Raw genomic sequence first — 20,860 nt, 5'->3', positions numbered from 1 at the left:
GGACAATATGACTGTCCGCTCTGGAAGCCTGGCCAATGTGACTGACCACTCTGGAAGCCTGACCAATGTGACTGTCCGATCTGGAAGTATGGTCAATGTGACTGTCTGCTCTGGAAGCCTGGCCGATGTGACTGTCCGCTTTGGAAGCCTGGCCAATGTGACTGTCCGCTCTGGAAGCCTGGCCAACGTGACTGTCTGCTCTGGAAGCCTGGCAAATGTGACTGTCTGCTCTGGAAGCCTGACGGATGTGACTGTCTGCTCTGGAAGCCTGACGGATGTGACTGTCCGCTCTGGAAGGCTGGCCAATGTGACTGTCTGCTCTGGAAGCCTGGCCAATATGACTGTCCACTCTGGAAGCCTGGCCGATGTGACTGTCTGCTCTGGAAGCCAGGCAGATGTGACTGTCTGCTCTGGAAGCCTGAGCGATGTGACTGTCCGCTCTGGAAGCCTGGCCAATGTGACTGTCCGATCTGGAAGCCTGGCCGATGTGACTGTTTGCTTTGGAAGTCTGGCCAATGTGACTGTCCGCTCTGTAAGTCTGATCGATGTGACTGTCTGCTCACGTGACGGCAGTAAGGCCATGTTCACACATTCAGTATTTGGTCAGTATTTTATATCAGTATGTGTAAGCCAAAACCACGAGTGGATGATAAATACAGAAGTGGTGAAGTGTTTGTATTATACTTTTCCTCTGATTATTCCACTCCTGATTTTGGCTTACAAATACGGATGTAAAATACTAACCAAATACTGAATGTGTGAACTTGGCCTAATACTAAACCGCTATCGTTCATGTCACCAGTCCTATTGCAGAACTGCAACCCCCAGCATGCTAGGTGCTTAAATTCTGAGAACTTTCAGATTTCCAACTGCAGCACATATCAGAATATGTTTCCAAGCGGATTCATTTTTTTCCTTTTGCAAATATTTCTGTGACTGATATTATGATACATGAATGGGGAGCTGCAAGATGTGCATGGATTTCTGAAAGCTCCTTTCACATGAATGAGACAGTTACAAAAATATCCCCAACAAATCTGTGTGAACACACACAGAACATACACACTTTCTGCAGATCCAGGCCAGACCACCATGGCCATCGATGAATCAAGCTGCGACTTCTCAATGCCTGGAGCTCTACAAGTTGTGGATAACGACCAGTTAGGGCTCATTCAGACATCAGTTTTTCATGGGTAGAAATCGTGACTTTCATAGTTTATAAAGCTGTTCACATGTCTGTGTATTTTTCACAGACACATGTTCAATTTTGATCCAAGTCACGGATCAAACTGGCCAATGCAAATCTATAGGTCAATGAAAAAATTATATGCAATCCGAGTGCAGTCCGATTTTCATGGACTGTTAGGAGAAAGTGGAGAATTTTTTTTTTCACGTACAAGAAAAACTAATGACATTTGGACAAAACTCTGATGGAACTCGGAATAAGCTATCACTGATCCATTTTTCTCATACTTTGGAAAAACTGACATGTGAATGAGGCCTACGTTGTGGATACCTAAGGCTGCCGTCACACATTCAGTATTTGGTCAGTATTTTACATCAGTATGTGTAAGCCAAAACCAGGAGTGGGTGATAAATGCAGAAGTGGTGCATATGTTTCTATTATACTTTTCCTCTGATTGTTCCACTCCTGGTTTTGGCTTACAAATACTGATGTGAAATACTGACCAAATACTGCTAGTGTGACGGCAGCCTAATAGTTAGGGCTCATTCAGACATCAGCATTTCATGGATAGAAATGAGTCTATCGGTCTGCCCAAAACTGGAGACTTGTACAACTTATATCCAAATCAATGGTCAAACTCACCAATGCAAGTCTATAGATCAGTGAAAAAAATTCGGTCAGCACTCTGAAGCCATGCACGTGATGTCCATTTTTCACTGACTGCCTCATAGAACACGCTGGAGAAATCTCCATCATTTTTTTACTTTTTTTCTTTTGTATATAAGAAAAACTGCTGAAACTGCTGATTAAAGCTGACACTAAACAAACTTTACTGAAACTCTGCTGATAAAAATTGACCAAACTCTGCTGATAAAAACTGACACTGACCAAACTCTGCTGAAATTCTGCTGAAAAAACTGACACTGACCAAACTTTGCTCAGACTCTGCTGATAAAAACTGACAGTGACCAAACTACTGAGACTCTGCTGGTAAAAACTAACCAAACTCTGTTGATAAAAACTGACACTGACCAAACTCTGTAGCAACTCTGCTGATAAAAACTGACACTGAACAACTCTGCAGAAACTCTGCTGCAAAAAAACTGACACGGATCAAACTCTGCTGAAATTCTGCTGAAAAAAACTGACCAAAGGCTGCAACTCTGCTGATAAAAACATACGCTAACCAAACGCTGCTAAAAAAAACTGACAGTGACCAAACTCTGCTGTAAATCTGATCTAAAACATTGATAAAACGTGATAAAACTCTGAGCATTTTGTGCGTACGAGAAAAATCACTGACGTCTGAATGAGTCCTTAACTTTAGCTCTATTTATTGATAGGTATCGGAATCATTTACCAAATAATGATATAATATATGAATAATTTCTTAGCATGAGACCTTTGCACTTCAGACATTCCTGCAGCTGAGACATTAGGGAGGGGAACCACAGAGGGAGCATTGCTGGGGAGGTACAATAGATAAGGGATGACTGCAAAGAAGAAACAGGAAAGGGAGGGAGAACTCTTTTTTTTTCAATAACCAAACTGGGCTTTCGAAGAAAAATAGAAAGTGAATTTGTATTAGAATGTCCTAGAATATTATTGATGCTGAATTAATGGCGGTAACACGAAAAATTTTATTTTATTAAATGAAGACCTGTAAGACATAACTCCCCAAAAATACTAATAATTTATTTTCTAATTTGGTGTGAAATTAAACTTTGGACTTATAGGTTAGTATGGGCAAGACTGGCACTAGACATTATACATGTGATCGCCTGTGTATCATACTAAGGGCTTGTTTCCATTTGCGAGAAACACGTCCGTGTCTCGCATGTGGAAACCAAGCTCTGGCGCCGGCACTCCAGAGCGGAGCGTGCGGCCGCATAGGAACACATGGAGCCGCACGCTCCGCTCCAAAGTGCCGGCGCCAGAGCTTGGTTTCCACATGCGAGACACGGACGTGTTTCTCGCAAATGGAAACAAGCCCTAACTTACATCTACCCTAAAGAGGTCTTCCAGACCTTTAGTATTGATGACCTTTCCAAAGGTCTGACTCGAAACCCTACCTACAGCATCAGTTGATTTAAGGGACAAGTTGCTCTACTGACCACATGGCCGTACATTTTGTAGCGGCTGCCAATAGGGCTGAGCTGCAATTCCACTACAGAAGGTGGGGGAGCTGGGTGTTGTGACCCACACATCTGATATTGAAGGCCTAGCATTAGGAAAGGTCATCAATGTTAGGAAATATTCAGAAAAAAAGTTTTTGAAGAGTTTTTTTTCCTGGAGAGGATCCTCTCCATAGACAATTTGAAAACCAATTCAAGAATCCTAGATAGACTCCTCCTATTTATTTCATTGTTAATCCACTTTACTGTTTAGGCTTTTTTTTCAGTGTTTCTTAACCTCTTTGGGTTTTGAGAAAATGCCCGTTATAAAAAAAAAAAGTGTCCATCACTGCAGAGATATTGCAGGGATAAAAAGTTTTTAATTTAAAAAAAACTCTTAAAAACTGCTTAAAAAATTAAAATAACATTTTTAAGTGGTTTTCTCTTAAAAAACAACTCTGTCTGAACATAGCCTTAAAGTCCCTAAATTGTCTTTAAGGCAGAACTGATAGTGTAGAATAAATACAACATCGGTCACAGCCTCTTTTGTTTTCTGCCATGTTCATTCATTGACCAAGTAGTTTACTCCATGTCTTAGGCCTCACTCGGATGTGCGATTTTTTTCTGCATATGAGAAAATCGGACCAATTATTTTGATCAGAGTTTGGTCCAAGTGTCATCCGACTTTCTCGTACATGGAGAATTTTTTTTAAATAAAATTCTCCACCTTCTCCATTCTGACAATCTGTAAAAATCGGGCTGCACTCTGATGTCATGCAAGCGCTCTCCGATTGTTTTTCACGGACCCATTGACTTGCACTGCTGATTTTGATCCAACCCTCGGCTCAAAATCGGACATGTCTATGATATTTTCTGTGGACCACTCAATCCGAGAATAAAACCCATACATGTGAATGGCCCCTTAGAATACCACAGGTACGAGTGCTATCCTTGAAAACCATGAATAGCACTCGTACATGAACATCGGAATGAAGCCATACATGTAGTTTTTTTAGTTTCAATAATTTTTATTTTCAATAACATAGTAATTGAACAGCACTTTCCCTTACATGGGAATTCAATAAGAAAAAACATACATATATTAACTCAAATTCAAAGATACAAATATGACAAGACAAGAACATGGGGAGACATAAAAGAGGGAAAATGGGGAGGGTAATGAGATGCTGCACTTTATTTCGTGATAAGCAGCAGTATATTTACCAGACAAGGACATACTATGTTCCATTTTATGAGTTCTGCCTCCCACCTCCTCGCACCCCACCCCACGCCGGCTCGACCCCAGTGTCATCAGAATCTCCCACAGGATAGAGTCTCAAATAGATAGAGTCAAGGTTTGTTCAAGATTTAAGTTCGCGTTAAGATCTATCCACGGTTTCCAAACCTGGTAGAAGGTTTCCCACACATCTTCCCTAGTCGCATGTATACGTTCATATAAGAGGATTGAATTCATTTTATCTCTAACTGTCTGGACAGAGAGAAACGGCGACCTCCAGCTGGTAGCTATATGTAGCTTAGCAGCCATAAGCAGTTGGCCTATCAGCTTGTGGAATTTATTAGTGAATCCAGGGTATTTGGCTCCCAAGAGGAATGTGGCCGGGTCAGGTTGTATTGTCCCGCCATACATTTTTCCAATTATTAATCCTACTTCCTGCCACATAGCTGAGGCTACTGGACATTCCCACCAAATATGCTTCATATCTCCCACTGCGCTACATCCTCTAAAGCATTGATCTGAAATGTTGGGGTATATAGCGTGGAGTTTACTTGGGACTTGGTATGTTCTGTGTAAGACCTTAATGGATGTCTCTGCCAAGGAGGCTTGATGACTACCCCTGGAAATTGTGTCACAGCTTCGTCTCCAATTTTCCAAAGTTAGTTGGAAACCTAGATCTTCCTCCCACTGTTTCATGTATTGCAGTTTGTCAACACCATGTGCTGCATTGAGGCATCCGTACAGCAGAGAAATAGTTCCTCTTCCCAGTGGGTCATCCATGCATCTCTGTTCAAAGCCAGTCGCGCAAAAAGGGATTTTCCGTTGTAGAAACTGTTCCGCAAAATGGAAAACCTGATAGGTACGGAAGGTTTCGCTAATGGGTGGGTTGTATTTATGAAGGAATTCTTGTCTAGATAAAATTATATTAAAGGGTGAGCAGAGGTGCTTTAGAGTAGTAATTCCGTTTACTTTCCACCAAGCAAAAGAACGTGGGTCAAGTCCTGGTGGGAACATGGGGTTGCAGAAGAGGGGGGTCAGTGGGGCAGACCCAGATTGGAGTTCGAATTTAAATCTTACCTTCCTCCAAAGGATCAGGGAATGTGCTGTGAAAGGTGCTGTGATGTGTAGACTCTTTGGTAGTTTTTGTGTGGACCACATAAGGCCCGGCAAGGAAAACGGAAGTAGAAGGAACGATTCCAGGTCAACCCATCTCGGAGCACGGTTGACAGCGCAGGCATTAGTCAATTGAGCTAACTGAGCCGCTTTGTAGTACAGTGTGAAGTTAGGCATGGAAAGCCCCCCCAGTCTTCTATGTATGAACATAGTTTTTTGACGGATTCTGGGTTTTTTCCCCTGCCAGATAAATTTTGAAATTATAGAGTGAACCTCGCGTAGGGTCTCATGGGGTAATGATATGGGGAGAGAGCGGAATAAGTACAGAAATCTAGGCAAAGAGACCATTTTAATTGCATGCAATCTGCCCAACCAGGTTAACTTCATGGCAGACCATCTAGCTAAGTCAGCTCGGAGATTTTTTATTAATGGGAGATAATTCCACTTAAATAGGGTCGACTTATGAGAGGTAAGGTTGACACCGAGATAAGTTATATAGTGTTCATTCTTTGTAAATTTAAACTGGGAGATAATATTTGTTTGCATGTCCTTATTGGTGTTAAGGAATAAAGCTTCGGATTTGTCAACATTAATTTTGAGTCCTGAGATCGACTCAAATTTACGTAAAACTGAAAATAAATTTGGGAGAGTGGTGAGTGGGCTAGATAGAGTCAACAGTAAATCATCTGCAAATAAGCTTGCCTTATACTGTGCGCCAAGTCCTACAGGCCCAAGTATGCTTGGATTAAGCCTTATTGCCTCGGCTAGTGGTTCCATGGCCATGGCAAACAGGGCTGGAGAAAGTGGACAGCCCTGCCTCGTCCCCCTTTGTATGTTGATAGGAGTAGGTTTAGTTGACGGGAGTTTCAGATAGGCTGTAGGACTGTCGTACAATAGTTGGAGGCATGAAATAAGGGTGCGAGGGATGCCAAATCTGGAAAGGACTTCAAATAAATAGGACCACGAGACCGAGTCGAAAGCTTTTTCTATGTCTAAAGCTAATAGTAGTAGGGGTTGCTTATGGTAGTTTGCTGAATGTATAATATTTAGATTTCTTCTAATATTATCGGGACCTTGTCTATTAGGTATGAACCCCACTTGGTCACGGTGGATAAGGGTGGGTAGAAATTCGTTGAGCCTAGTGGTAATAATGGATGTAAAGAGTTTGAGGTCAACATTTAGCAATGATATAGGTCTATAATTCTTGGGAAGGAGGTGGTCTTTCTTTGGTTTGGGGATTACCGTCACATGGGCAATATAGAATTCAGGGGGCATTTGGGTGCCATTTAGTAGAGCGTTACAGTAAGTTTTAATGTATGGTATGAGGATGTTTGTAAATTTCTTGTAATATAGTGCCGTGAGGCCGTCAGGTCCGGGAGCTTTGTTTTTTTTTAGGTTTTTAATTACTGCAGAAATTTCATCTTCAGATATTGGTGCATGCAGTTGGTCTAGCGAGGAGTTGGGAATTTTAGGTAATTTCAATTCATCTAGGAAGGAGGATAAGGATTGCGGTGAAGAAGTCTGTGGGGAGGTATATAGTTTCTGATAATAGTCTCGGAATGTTTCGTATACTATATCCGGGTGTGCGGAAATTTTGCCTTTGGAGTCTTTGATGGAGGTGACATTATTTAAAGATTCTCTGCATCTGAGTCTACGTGCTAACATGCCAGAAGGTTTATTTGCATATTTATAAAAAGTTGACTTGGTCCATGTTAACGCTCTCTCTGTTTTGTTCGTAAGAATAGTGTCTAATTGTTGCTTAGTGTCTCTGATTTGTTTAATCAGAAAGAGGGAAGTGGTGGCCTGGTTAGCAAGTTCGAGTTTCATAAGTTTAGTCTCTAAGCGCGTTTGTAATTCAGATCTTTGTTTCTTTTTATTGGACGCAATTTTGATTAGGGAGCCAGTAATAAATTTTTTATGTGCCATCCACACTACTCCAGGAGAGGTGTCATCAGTGGAATTAGTCTGGAAATACAGTCTCAACTCCTCTTTAATTTTAGAGAGTATAACAGGGTCAGTAAGTAAGGATTCGTTCAGTCTCCATTTGAATAATTTAGAAGTGGTAACATTGAATTTAAATGTTGATAGGACAACATCATGGTCAGACCATGATGATGGAATATGACGAGAGAATAGGACAGACGGGATCGTTCTTGCAGTAGTTAAGTGTAGGTCTATTCGAGAATAGGACTGGTGTGCAGGTGAGAAGTATGTGTAGCCCTTTACAGGACCGTTTAGTTCCCTCCATACATCGACCAGGCAATTGTCTTTTATTAGGTGTTGGATTTTCTTTTTGTCAGCTTTTGTTAAATCCGATCGTTTCTGAGCGCTGCTATCTAATTTAGGATTAATGATAAAGTTAAAGTCGCCGCACCAGATAAGGTGGTCGTACGTAAGAGTGGCTAATTTTGATATAATTAGCTGGAAGACCAATCTCTGGGAAGATGCGGGTAAATAGCTATTAACAATGCAAATTGTCTGATTTTGTGATGTTCCAAGAGTAATAAGGAATCTGCCCTCTGAGTCCGAATGTGTGCTGATGAGCTGAAATGGGAAGTTATTCCTAATGAAAGTGGCGACACCTCTCGTTTTTTTATCCCAGTTGGACATATAGTGTTGTGAATATTTGGACATGTAGTTTTTTTATTGTTTTTTATATGTTTTTGGATACTGCTTATTCTAGTAGTTAATAAGATGTTGGCAAAGTTACTTTTTACCTGTTTTCATCTGTACTGAGCTCAACTAAAATGATGGAGTACAAACATGATATTCACTTGTTCTCTTCTTCCAGGAGTGTGAGCTGAACCAACGGATATATGTATATGTATATGTATATATATACTATATATATATAATGAAGAAAATATATATATATATATACTGTACAACGAAAAAAAGGGAACAGCACAAAAATACTTATCTTTGGGTGCAAGGCCCCCAGACAACCAGTCTACCGATTATCCAAGATTATAAAATTTCAAAGAAAGAGGCAGCACTCCATTTTTCCAATGTAAAAACGTGCAAGGTTTAATTTACCCACATATTCAGGCAACGTTTCAGCTCCTCCCAATGAGAAAAGCTATATATATATATATATATATATATATATATATATATAAGCAAGCAGGGGATGAGCTAAAGTTGTTGTCATTTCAAATTCTGTTGCAATATACCCAAAAATAATTTAAAAAAAATGTGCCCATCATAAACAATTCAAGACCCGGTCTGATTGCAACCCGGTACATTGTGCGGCCTGTCACACATATATGGCATAACCAGATGTGATGTATGCTGCGATTTTGCAACTACAAACTTTGAAAGAAAATTAAAAAATTTTAAAAAATCCCAATGCATTAATAAATTTAGAGATTGCATATTATATTTTATGGCATACTTGAACCATTTTTCCAGCGCGCCGTGATCGTTCCATTTTTCGCTTTTGATATATAAAGTGGCACAATGTGGATACAATCTAATTCCTTACTCCATATAGTACTATACAAATAAATGAAGTGATATGTAAACCACACGAGAAAACTCGTAACCCAGTGCACAAAAATAAACTGCGGCGGTGACATCGAAAGGAAAACTTTCTAAAGTTCTGTACAATAATGATACCTACAATTTATATGTCTAGGGTGTCTGTAACATGGCGGCGATAGGAAGCCCTTATACTGGGATCACTCTTCTCTCTCCTACCGGCCCTAATATATCACTGTTATGAGAGGTTAATATATTTTATATCTACTGTAATGAAGTATTACCTTAATAGGGTTTAATAAACGGCCTCTTGTAATAAATTTAATATGATCCGTCAGGCCCAATGTATTGTTCAATATAAAGATTACACCATACACCTCCAAAAAGGTCACCGCAAGGTAATAATTATCAATGAGCCTCACCATATATATGCGGACAGGGGCCGGGGCCATGTTATGCCTGAATCATAGCGAAGGGGGATGATATGTAACGGGGTGGTCTGGGGCAGGCACTTGTGCCAAGTCTGATGCCAATTTTATGGTGATGTGATGCTTTCATATATGGGAACATGTGGCATCACGTACAACATATTCTACATATACGTATATCTTATGCCCCTACCACCAGAGTGGCCAAATTGACTTTTTATTTTATCAAAAAGTCAATATTTGCAAATGCTAAAATGATGATATTTACAGTCAAAATAAGTTTCTTCAGCTTCAAAAAAAATCATGGACGCCTTCAATTTTTTTTTAAGGACAGGGCAAAAAAAAGTGCCTAATTTTGATGGACCGTCCTGAAATTTTTGGATGGTTCGCAACCCAGTATACCACACAGCGCTGAGACAAATCTACATCATCTTCCCAGGGAAAGAAAAAATTACAATAACAATAATTTCATGCCCTGAAGAAATTTTTAACCCCCCCCCCCTGTCAAATATTTTTACAGGTGCCAACATAGCACCAGAATCCCAACTTATATGACCGTCTATTGGAGCAAAAGGTGGGAAAAAAAATCCTGCTTATATTACTAGAGAAGTTTTGGGAGGTTATACTTGAGGAAAAAAAAGTTAGTTATAAAGAACGCGGTGTAATATTAGATTAATGGGGCTTAATAATGTGTTCTTGTTCTTTTTAAACCATTATGTAAACTTTGAGGTTTTTTTGGACTGTAAACTATGAGCATTTTTATGGCCACCATTCTGCACCTGGATAAACTTGTCTGACAGTAAAAAAATAACACACAGAGACAATGCCCATACAGGGAGGTAAGAGGGGCATAGAGCCTAATGGGGGACCCCCAAGTGTGCGGGGCTGTGCAGGGGTACCACAACATGGCACCTGGGAGATGAAGCTGGCAGCGAGACGTGTTGGGCCCTACGCTCAATCACGCACCCATAGACTTGGCATCGGTGCGCATGATCCAGGGCTCGGATCAAAAGCGGACATGTCTCCTTGTTCTGGCGCTGACCAAAAATACAGGGAGCATGAACAGCTCCATAGACTATAACATGAGTCAGTGAAAAAAAGACGGACAGAGCTCATATGTGAAAAACTGACATCTGAATGAGCCCTAATTCGTTATGTTTGGGAGAAGGGTAAAAATGAACTTTATATATATAAAAATGGTAAATATTTACATAAATATTTACATAAAAAACTAAAATATTTACTATTAGAAAGCTTAAAAGACCTTCTACAGGTTTTCTTTTTATCATAGGACTTATAACACTTACACGATGGGTTTTTGTACACCTGTAACTTGCAGAAATAGAAATAACTTTAATCACCTGTATATAATATACACACATATAATTTTGCTTCTAGGGGTCTGAAAGTAATCTAAATTAATATATAAATAAATCTAAATAAATATATATATATATATATATATATATATATATATATATATATATATATATATATATATACATATATATATAAATTTATATAATATATTTCTATAGATAGATGCCCCGGTGTACAATATATATGTATAATTATTATATATATTATATATATATATATACAGGTGCATCTATCTATAGTTATATATTACTTTATAGTACTTTCGGATCTATATACAGGTGCATCTATCTATATTTATATATTACTTTATAGTGCTTTCAGATCCGTAGAAGCAAAATTTAGGTAAAACCTGTTACAAAAATTGTCTCCCAAAACTCCACTTCCCATGGGAATGGATCACTATCTGGTAGTAAATGCGATATCATTACAGAAGACGCTGAGCTCAATAATAATTCAGTGTCCTATTACCACTACTACATTGTCCATGGCGGCCTAACCAACTGGCCTCAGACCCTGTAGCCCTGGGCCTAAGTGTACAAGTTGTGAGCCTTGTTTTTCTACCTAATGCTACTTCCCTTCTGATTTGGAGAAATGCGCGACCCTATTACCTATACCAATGATCAGGTCTTCATGACCTTAGTTTACCTTTAAGAAGGAAGGAACACACACGGTATCATCAGAAGAGTAAAGCCATCTTACAATGAGCAGTATTAGGGGCCGCATTTGCCCCCTGAAGACAAATATACTGTACATTCAGGAAACCTAAATCTCTGGGAATTCAGCAGTTCACTAAGAGAGTAGTGTGCGCATGGAGCAAACTTCCAGCAGATGTGGTTGGAAAATCAGAAGGATAAATATATATCTAACCCAAGAATAAACAAATAAATATTATAATTTATAATGTCTGACTGGTTGGTCTTTTTTTTTTTGCTGTCAATCAACTATTTTTTCCGCCACCCAAAATGCAATTCAAAAAGTTTCAAAATGTCAACCAATTATTGAATAGATCAAATGCACCTTGTCTGACCGCCGCACCTAGGGCAAACCTGACATAGCAGAAAACTGACACAAACTGTATAAACACCTATCAGGAGGATGATGAATGCCCTGTATGACTGACCATGTCATAAAATACCGCTCTCTGTCTGTTGTGGAACTGCAAGTCTCAGCAGCCTTGGCCAGAGGAAAGCCTAGTAGGAGTAGTAGTAAACTGAAGCCATGTTTGCCTATGACTGTCATCTGTGAGAAACAAGGCATTTGCATGAAAGCATATGAAGCATAACACTGTGAGGTATGCGGATTAGATAAATACTCTGCATTTCAAGTCATTGTGACTCCAACCAGAAAGAAGAAAGTGCGTGATGTGTACAATTCAAAGGGAGAAGCTTAAAAAGGAAAGAAAATGTGATTAAGAGAAAAGAAAACTCAAATGAAGCATTAAACTCATGCAGCACTTAAAGAAACACACCAAACATTTGGAAAGTGAAGAATGAAAAATGTATAATACGTAAGAGGGTGAAGCGTCACGCATCGGAGATATCGGTTATTACAGCAATCAATTTTGCATGGTAATCCCTTCCCTAAATATTTGATAGTTAGTGAAGAGGTGTAAGTTACCCCCTTTCTGTATAACACATTGTTTTACAAGGCAATTAATGCTTCAATGAAAACTCAAGACAGTGGATAAAATAGTCCTGAAGAGCCTAAGAGTTGGGTATTACTGGAGAGCGTTCACCAAGGACTGAGAGTACGTGTGTGAGTGAGCGACTACAATGGGTATTTGGGTCCAATAACAGCTACTTAGGTGCTAGCGAGAGTGACAATGACACTTGGAAGTATCACCGCAATTCTGAAAAATGCAATAGGCAACTATTTTTCCATAGGCAGACGACTGACCGACACTTACATTGCACATTTACTATACACACACACACACATATATATATATATATATATATATATATATATATATATATATATATATATATATATATATATATATGAGCCTTTATGTCTTACTAGGAGTCGCCTGTGTCACCACACGTCTCAAGTATCAGCTCTTATGTGGTGTGAAGATTTTTTTTTAACCAAGCTCAGTATGGTCTGTTTCTGGTTACATCAGAAAAGACAAGCTTTACTAATCACATAAATATATTAGGTGGAAGCTGCAGTATGGCGATTAATCAAGACATAGACACTGGGGAAGTCAACACTCACACCAATAAAACCGATGGGAGCATTGCTCATATTTAACCGTGAAATGGACAGGTTAATAATATTTAATAAGAATTCTTTTATTTATCTGTTTATTTATGAAATGGATAGGTCTGACTTAATGTTAATAATATTTAAATAAAATTATTTTATTTATCTGCTTATTTGTGAAATGGACAGGTCCAACTTAATGTTAATAATATTTAATTAAAATTCTTTTATTTATCTGCTTATTTGTGAAATGGACAGGTCCAACTTAATGTTAATAGTATTTAATTAGAATTCTTTTATTTGTTTATTTGTGAAATGGACAGGTCCAACTTGATGTTAATAATATTTAATAAGAATTCTTTTATTTATCTGTCTATTTGTGAAATGGACAGGTCCAACTTGATGTTAATAATATTTATTTAGAATTCTTTTATTTATCTTTTTGTTTATTTATTAATGAAATGGACAGGTCCAACTTTTTTTTAATAATATTCAATAAGAATTCTTTTAGTTATCTGTTTATTTATATATTTTGCTCACATCATTTATTCCACAGCACAGCACTTTACACATTGTCATTATATATATATATATATATATATATATATATATATATATATATATATATATATATATATTATTTTTGTTAGAATATATGATACTGAAAAGATACAAAATCTAACGCCCACAAGTCATTTTTGGCTTGTCTATTCCCGATCAATAACATTATGTGATTCCAAAACAGGTTTGAAAAATTTGCATCGCTTTTAGACAACTTTTTGAATGCACCTTAAATGTCTTAAAAGAACAATAGACAATTTTTTTCTAAATATATATAACATTAAGCAATATTTTCTTTGTACATAAAGTATTATCTGTAAGGCTAATATTTCACTTAATCCGGAACCGAATAATTTTCTAAAACTTAAAAAAAAAAAAATTTGGAAAAACAAATAATTTGCAAAGTGCCTTTCTTTTTTTTAATTTTCATTATTTTCAAGTATCTCGCTCGAGATTATGCTTATATGATGGATGCTTGAAATATAATTTTTGCAATTTGGCGTTGGGAGCAAAACGATATTATTTGTGCTTTGGGAATGTTGTAAAAAGCGAAACGTAAAAAAAAAAAGTGTAAACTTTTTTTATTTTGTGTGTTATAAAAATATTTATTAAATGTTGATACATTTGTTTTACTGTATGGCTGCTGCATTCATTGTATATACTGAAAATTAAAGGAAAAGTTACATTTGGGAATGACCTGGTCACCTAAATCCTGCAGCTAATATGGACTATAAAAGGTCCCTTATTACCAGGGAGCAGAGTAAATTGGCTTTAGCTGTTGCCATCTGTTAGACCCTAAACAGGCCGGGTGTGTAATCCACTAAGAGGGACACCAGCTCTTAGGCTGCACTGGGAAAGGAAGCTGGACTTTACACAGGAGTGGGGGATGTATACATGTACAGCAGAATATATATACAGATCCTGTCTATTGTTCATCCCTTCCTAAATCCTCAAAGGTTTGGCAACCAGCACAGCTAGACATGGAAGACTTGCATAGAATGAACATGCCCTGGAACCCAAGAGTTCACATTGTATACTTGACATTAAAAACAAAACAAAAAAACAAACCACAAGCCCGCCATAGTGTGCACCATACAGCGGTCCCATATAGCATCATGCAAAAGTGAATATAAAGCCTAGACTTTGGCTTAGTGAGTTTAAAATAGCTGCCCATTTATTTCTAGGCTATAAATCAGTGAACTCTCTAAATGTAGTCAGTACAAATGAGTAGGATTAAACAGTGGGTGATCACATGACAAGACTGCAAGCGTAATAACACCCCAGACAACAATAATAAACTACAACCACAGCCATGGCAACACAATAACCTCACATGTCCATTAGCACACCAGCCTGCTTGTATCAGGCCTTCAATAAAATAATAATAAAAAAAAAAGCCTCATTCTAATGTGGCGAATTATTAAAAGTGTTAGAAATCAATGCCCCAACCTGTAATACTGCTGTTAATAATTCTCTCCAGCTCTCCTTAATAGAAAGTCAATTATTGGTTCATTAAAGGTTACGAGCCTCTACAAGATGGGGCTCCAGGCGTCTAGTTGGCTTGTAACTTGTGCCCAATAAAAAAAAGGAAACCTCACATAGAAATAAAATATACATCTTCAGCATCATATGATGCGAGCCTGCACAATACTACTCAAGTCTATCCAATAATCAAGGCCATAGGTAACCAACTGGCTCATGGATGTGACATCCAGAGGTCAATGAGCCATAGAGAACATGTTCTACACACATTGGAACTTTTAATGCACATTCAACGCAATGACAACTGCAAAGCCCTATAGAAAGGGGCTCATTTAAGGCCAAAATATATGAATACAAATGCACATTTCCCATAATAATAATAATAGATAGTGGACTCACATGGTCTGCGAGGTTTGTGGAGGATCCAGAGAGTTCTTCATGGTCAGACTTGGAGCTTCCGTCCCTCTCATCAATCACTAAATCTATGGGCATTTTTCCTTTCAAACAGCTGATGTATCGATGGCAGAAATTATCACACAATTCATGGACCTGGGGAGGGGGAGAGGCCATGTGTGTTATGGTGGAGTAAAGAGTAACAAGCCGGTGTCCTCCAAGACTAACTATCATTAAGACTGTAATAGTTGCAGGCAAGGAAACAATAAAGAAATTGCAGCAGCAGATATTATTCTCTGGAGACCCCAGCAGCAACAAGTAGAGAGGGGGAGAGGAGAGAAGGAAAAGGCTGAGGGAGAAGAAAGAGGCAAGAGGCAAAAGAAAAGACGAAGGGACCTGAGAAGGGAAGGAGAGAAATGGAAATAAGGAGGTTAGGAGACACTTATGGAGATAAGAAGGGTAGAAGAAGAGAAGAACAAGATGAAGGGACCTGAGAAGGGAATGAGAGGAATGGAAATAAGGAGGCTAGAAGAAACTTCTGGAGATAAGAAGGGTAGAAGAACAGGGGAAGAACAAGAAAAAGGGATCTGAGAAAGGAAGGATAGGAATGGAAATAAGTAGGCTAGAAGAAACTTCTGGAGATAAGAAGAGTAGAAGAACAGGAGAAGAACAAGATGAAGGGACCTGAGAAAGGAAGGATAGGAATGGAATTAAGTAGGCTAGAAGAAACTTCTGAAGATAAGAAGAGTAGAAGAAGAGGAGAAAAAGTGGAGAAGAAGAAGGGACCTGAGAAGGGAAGGAGAGAAATGGATAGGAGGAGATGATTGGAAACAAGGAGGTTAGAAAAAGAGATTAGGAGAGAGGGAACAAGAAGGTGGAATAAATGAATGTGGGGATATCAGTAGTGTGCACAGGTGGAGTGGAGTTGTGGACTATGGTGTCAGTTGGTGGAATGGAGGCAACTCATGGAGAAGACAGACCACCCTTCTTATTGACCATGGGCACAGGTCAAATTCAAGGGTTTCATCATTATAAAGTCCAGTGCGAAATAAATCCCAGAATCCGGACATGATATCTCAGGAAACACGTAGGACATCCAAAAAAAAAAAGCCGAGTCCAGCTTCATCTCCTGGGGCATGTGAGCTCCTCGCCCGGCTCACGGCAGCGCCTCTCCGGCTACTCACAGGCGACATTTTCCGCTCACAGACACTGCATCACAAATGAGCTTCAGCGCCGAGAATTAGCTCCGCTCAATTACATGTCCACGGGAAAGTCGCATAATTGAACCCGACGGCAGAGATGGCGCAGAGGAAGACAAGAGCAAAAACAAGGAAAGCAGCACAAACCCGAAAAAACGAGACATTCAGGACATATCGTCTATGTATAGTACACTACATATACAATGTGATATATATTTATATATACAATACACTACATATATATATATATATATATACACTACATAAACAATATAATATATACTTATATACACAATACACTATATATGTACACTACATAAACAGTGTAGTATATATATATATATATATATATATATATATATATATATATATACACACACACATATATATATATATATATAGAATTAATCTGGTGCATTCTACATTATAATCGCATATTATCACTCCTCTCCTATTAATTACTAGCGCAGCTATTTTCTGAGGTTATACATGAATCCATTTACCTTTTCTAATTCCAAGAGATGAAACCTCAGGACCTGGATCGCCTGGATCATCTGTAACACATGCGGGGGCAATCATTAGTGTGATCAGGCAGTGTGCGTTGTTACCAGTGCTGTGTATTTCGGACGGGAAGTTGCACCGATATCGTTCATACAGGCCCGATCCTCCTCCCTCCCGATGTCAGTGGGAACCTTAATGATCCTGCATTTTGCTTATTCCTCGGTCACGGTTGAGTCACTCTGATCAGGTGTAATCCTGCCCTGATTCCCCGAGATTTCCCATCACTGTCCTTCTATGCAATGACATTAAAACAATCCCGAGAAACCAAGCGGCTCCACAGGTGCCACAGAGGGACCCTGTCACGCGTGTCCTGCAGATCCCACTGCCTGCACCCACTGACAGCAGCTGCTTCTCGCGCCCGCCCGCGCCGCTTCCAACTTTACACCACGCTGCAAATTCTGCGGATCCAGAACCCAAACTCACCAGATTGTCCAGCTCAGGGTTGGAGGAGAAAAGTGGCTTCTCTGCACGGACCTGTGGGCGACACGACATGGGTCACTGCCTGGGGTACGGAGCGATGGACAGAGGGGCTCCTTTCAAGTAATACAAATGTATCAAATAATTGGGGAGATATTCGTAGACATAAATATGCAATACATAACACACACACACACGCACTCACAAATAAGTAAGTATTCATATACCTAATATATATATATATATATATATATATATATATATATATATATATATATATATATATATACACACATGCATTTATGTATGACTTAAGTTCTCCATAAAGGAGAATATTCATCTTCACACACACACATGTGTATATGCATACATGTATAATATAGATGCATATTTATATTACAATCTGCATATACATGTATATGTCGAGATTATAATATAAATGAATCTATAAATTATACATTAATTGACACAGCACATAAAATCATGCACACTTTCAAATACATACAGATACATAGATGAATACACATACATTTTCTTGCTTTTACACACATAGATGCAAACACGCAAATATCTGTTTTACACATATATATATATTACACATCATTCATCACATATATATTATACACACATATATGTTTATATATAAGACACTCACAGACATTTATACATTACACACATATACATCTCACAAAGATACATTATATATATATATATATATATATTGCACATGATCACATACATTATACACACACATATATTTTTATATATATAAGACACTCACACATATATGTATACAACACACACAATTACACACATACACATTTCACAAAGATACATTATATATTACACATCATCACATATATTATACACACGCATATTTATATATATGACACTCACAGACACTTCTACATTGCACAGTCACACAGATATACATCTCGCAAAGATACATTATATATATATATATATATATATATATATATATATATATATATATATATATATATATATATATATATATATATATATATATATATCTCCAGTAGTGTCCATGTCCCTGGTGCTGTTGGTAAATGATGTCGGGTGCCGCAGGGTGCAGTCGCACGTGCTGGGGTGCAGGACATAATACTTAGTGACCTGTTTTGCGAACACAGCGATGTCTTCATTGAACGAGTCCGAGGAACAGACGTCTCCTCCCGCCACTCCGGGCTCCCGGGGGGTACACGTCGCTAGCTCACACTTCTCAAAGACCAAGGCTAGGAGAGGGAACAGGGGGTGTCTGCGGACGCCCCCAATACAAGCGGAGAAAACAGCATCAGTTCAGGGTCGCCCAATGCTACACACACAATAATAACACTAACAATGCAGGACGATGGCTGCTCGGGCTCCTCACTACAAGCTGCAGGCAGTGATCCCTGTGTTTACAAATATTGGTGAAAGCCATAAATGTGACAGTGCCGAGAATACCAACCTTCACCCTATAGCGAGGCAAAGGTGGACGAGTGTGGAGATGGGTGAGATGCTAATGGAGGAATGGAGTTTGCGGGATTTTTAACCCGTTCTTTAGTTGCTGCTTTAACCCTTAATTGCTCGGTGGGTTAATGAAGTTACACTTAGGGCTCTAGGGATGTGCAGCCCCAGCAGTCAGGCCCAGGGATCCCTGCACTTTCTTCACTCTGCTGTCCCCCCATGTGTGTTCTCCTCACCCCTCTGATTTCATTTAGGAGATGTTTATCTCTATGTAATTCATTGTTGGTGTAAAGTCCTGGAGCAGCCCGCATGCTTTGTATAGGGGTGCAGAGGGTAATGATCAGCTAACAACTGTGAGTCCTGCCATTTCCAGATATCCATCCACTCTGTAAACATAAACATGCCAGTCTGATCAAGTACCTACCCATAAATGGCATCTTTGTCCCTTTTCAGAGCATCGTTCACAGCAGATCCCATGCTGGTGGGCATAACATTTGGATGAGGGGCATGAGTTCCATAGTGCTGGCTGGCGTGTAAAGGTGGTCCATGGTTTAAGTGGTGTACCGGTGGGATAGGTCGAGGGGCATGTGGGTCACCATACATAGAAGTTGGCACCCCCACTCCATCCATAGCATAGTGCGGTAACTCATCGTACTGAGAGAAAGAAGAGGAAAGAGGAAATTAGAGGACAGAGATGGATCAAGAAAAACGAGAGAGAGACAAACAGATGCAGAAAGAGCAAGTGGAGGAGACACAATAGAATCTAAAATATAGCAAAGGCCTAATAGATGGATGAAATGCAAAAAAAGAAAAGTAAATATAAGAAAATGTATCAAACAGCTCAATAAAATAACAATAAATTATAATAATAATGATGGATGATCAAATAATACACAAAACATATTTAAACAAAATGCACAGAATAAATAAATCTATCTAAAAAAATATATACATTCTACAGATAAACGAGAAAAAAAACTAAAAAAACCCTAAAAGCTGAAAATGAATAAAAAATAAATGTAAAATAATTTACAGGAAAAATTCTGAAAGAGTCCATAGGAAAAATAAATTGGTAGAGCTGCACAGAGGAGTTACCAGGAACATTGAGGCGTGTGCGGGGTCTTTACTGCTCATCCAAAAATATCAAATCCCCCCCCAAAAAAATAAGAATGAGAAAGTGCAAGGTCTAAGGAGAGAAAATAGTATAAAAGGGGGGGGTGGCAAAAAAAAATCTAAGAATAATTATTGATAAGGGGAAAAAAAAGGGTAAATATGTGAGAGAAGGAGAAAGCAGGGCAGTAGGAGATGAGGAGACTGACTACTGAAAGAGAGAAAGAAAGAGAGAGGGAGAGAGAGAGGGAGAGAGGTGTGTGTCAGTGAGAGAGAGAGAGAGAGAGAGAAGAGAGTGCCAGAGAGAGTCAGAGAGAGGAGACAGCACACAAAGCCCTGATCACTCACATCCATAGACACAGACTGCTTCCCCCACCCTGGCCACTCCATGCCATGCACAGCACTGCTCCCAGGACATTGCCACCTACCCTTTGCGCCATCAATAAACTCCTCAGTGCGCCCTATAGGGAGTGCTTCCTGTGCCCTCCTGCCAGAATCCCAGGCTGTCCTTGTCCTTGGGCTGGTGG

The 20,860-nt window shown here is 39.0% G+C and overlaps 1 protein-coding gene across 19 annotated transcripts in view; it reads right to left on the bottom strand.

The window, feature by feature from the left end:
- Positions 1-20,860, bottom strand: part of MEIS2 (Meis homeobox 2) — a 182,514-nt gene that overhangs the window by 160,833 nt on the left and 821 nt on the right. For 8 of the 19 annotated variants that reach the window (XM_077263746.1, XM_077263656.1, XM_077263667.1 and 5 more), the window contains exons 1-6: positions 20,762-20,860; positions 19,648-19,877; positions 18,891-19,032; positions 17,763-17,813; positions 17,282-17,332; positions 15,586-15,735 (exon numbers count right to left, since the gene is read on the bottom strand). The exon at positions 20,762-20,860 is cut by the window's right edge. In XM_077263746.1, coding sequence (XP_077119861.1) covers positions 15,586-15,735; positions 17,282-17,332; positions 17,763-17,813; positions 18,891-19,032; positions 19,648-19,877; positions 20,762-20,773 — 636 coding nt within the window. In that variant the 5' untranslated portion in view covers positions 20,774-20,860. Of the gene's footprint in view, positions 1-15,585; positions 15,736-17,281; positions 17,333-17,762; positions 17,814-18,890; positions 19,033-19,647; positions 19,878-20,256; positions 20,671-20,761 lie in introns of those variants that run through there. The other 11 variants (XM_077263681.1, XM_077263755.1, XM_077263700.1 and 8 more) reach the window with 11 other exon arrangements.

The sequence above is a fragment of the Ranitomeya variabilis genome, chromosome 1 (genome assembly GCF_051348905.1).
Source record: "Ranitomeya variabilis isolate aRanVar5 chromosome 1, aRanVar5.hap1, whole genome shotgun sequence".
Lineage (NCBI taxonomy): Eukaryota > Metazoa > Chordata > Amphibia > Anura > Dendrobatidae > Ranitomeya > Ranitomeya variabilis.
Note: the sequence above shows the minus strand (reverse complement) of the source record. Positions and strands in the feature narration are given on the sequence as shown.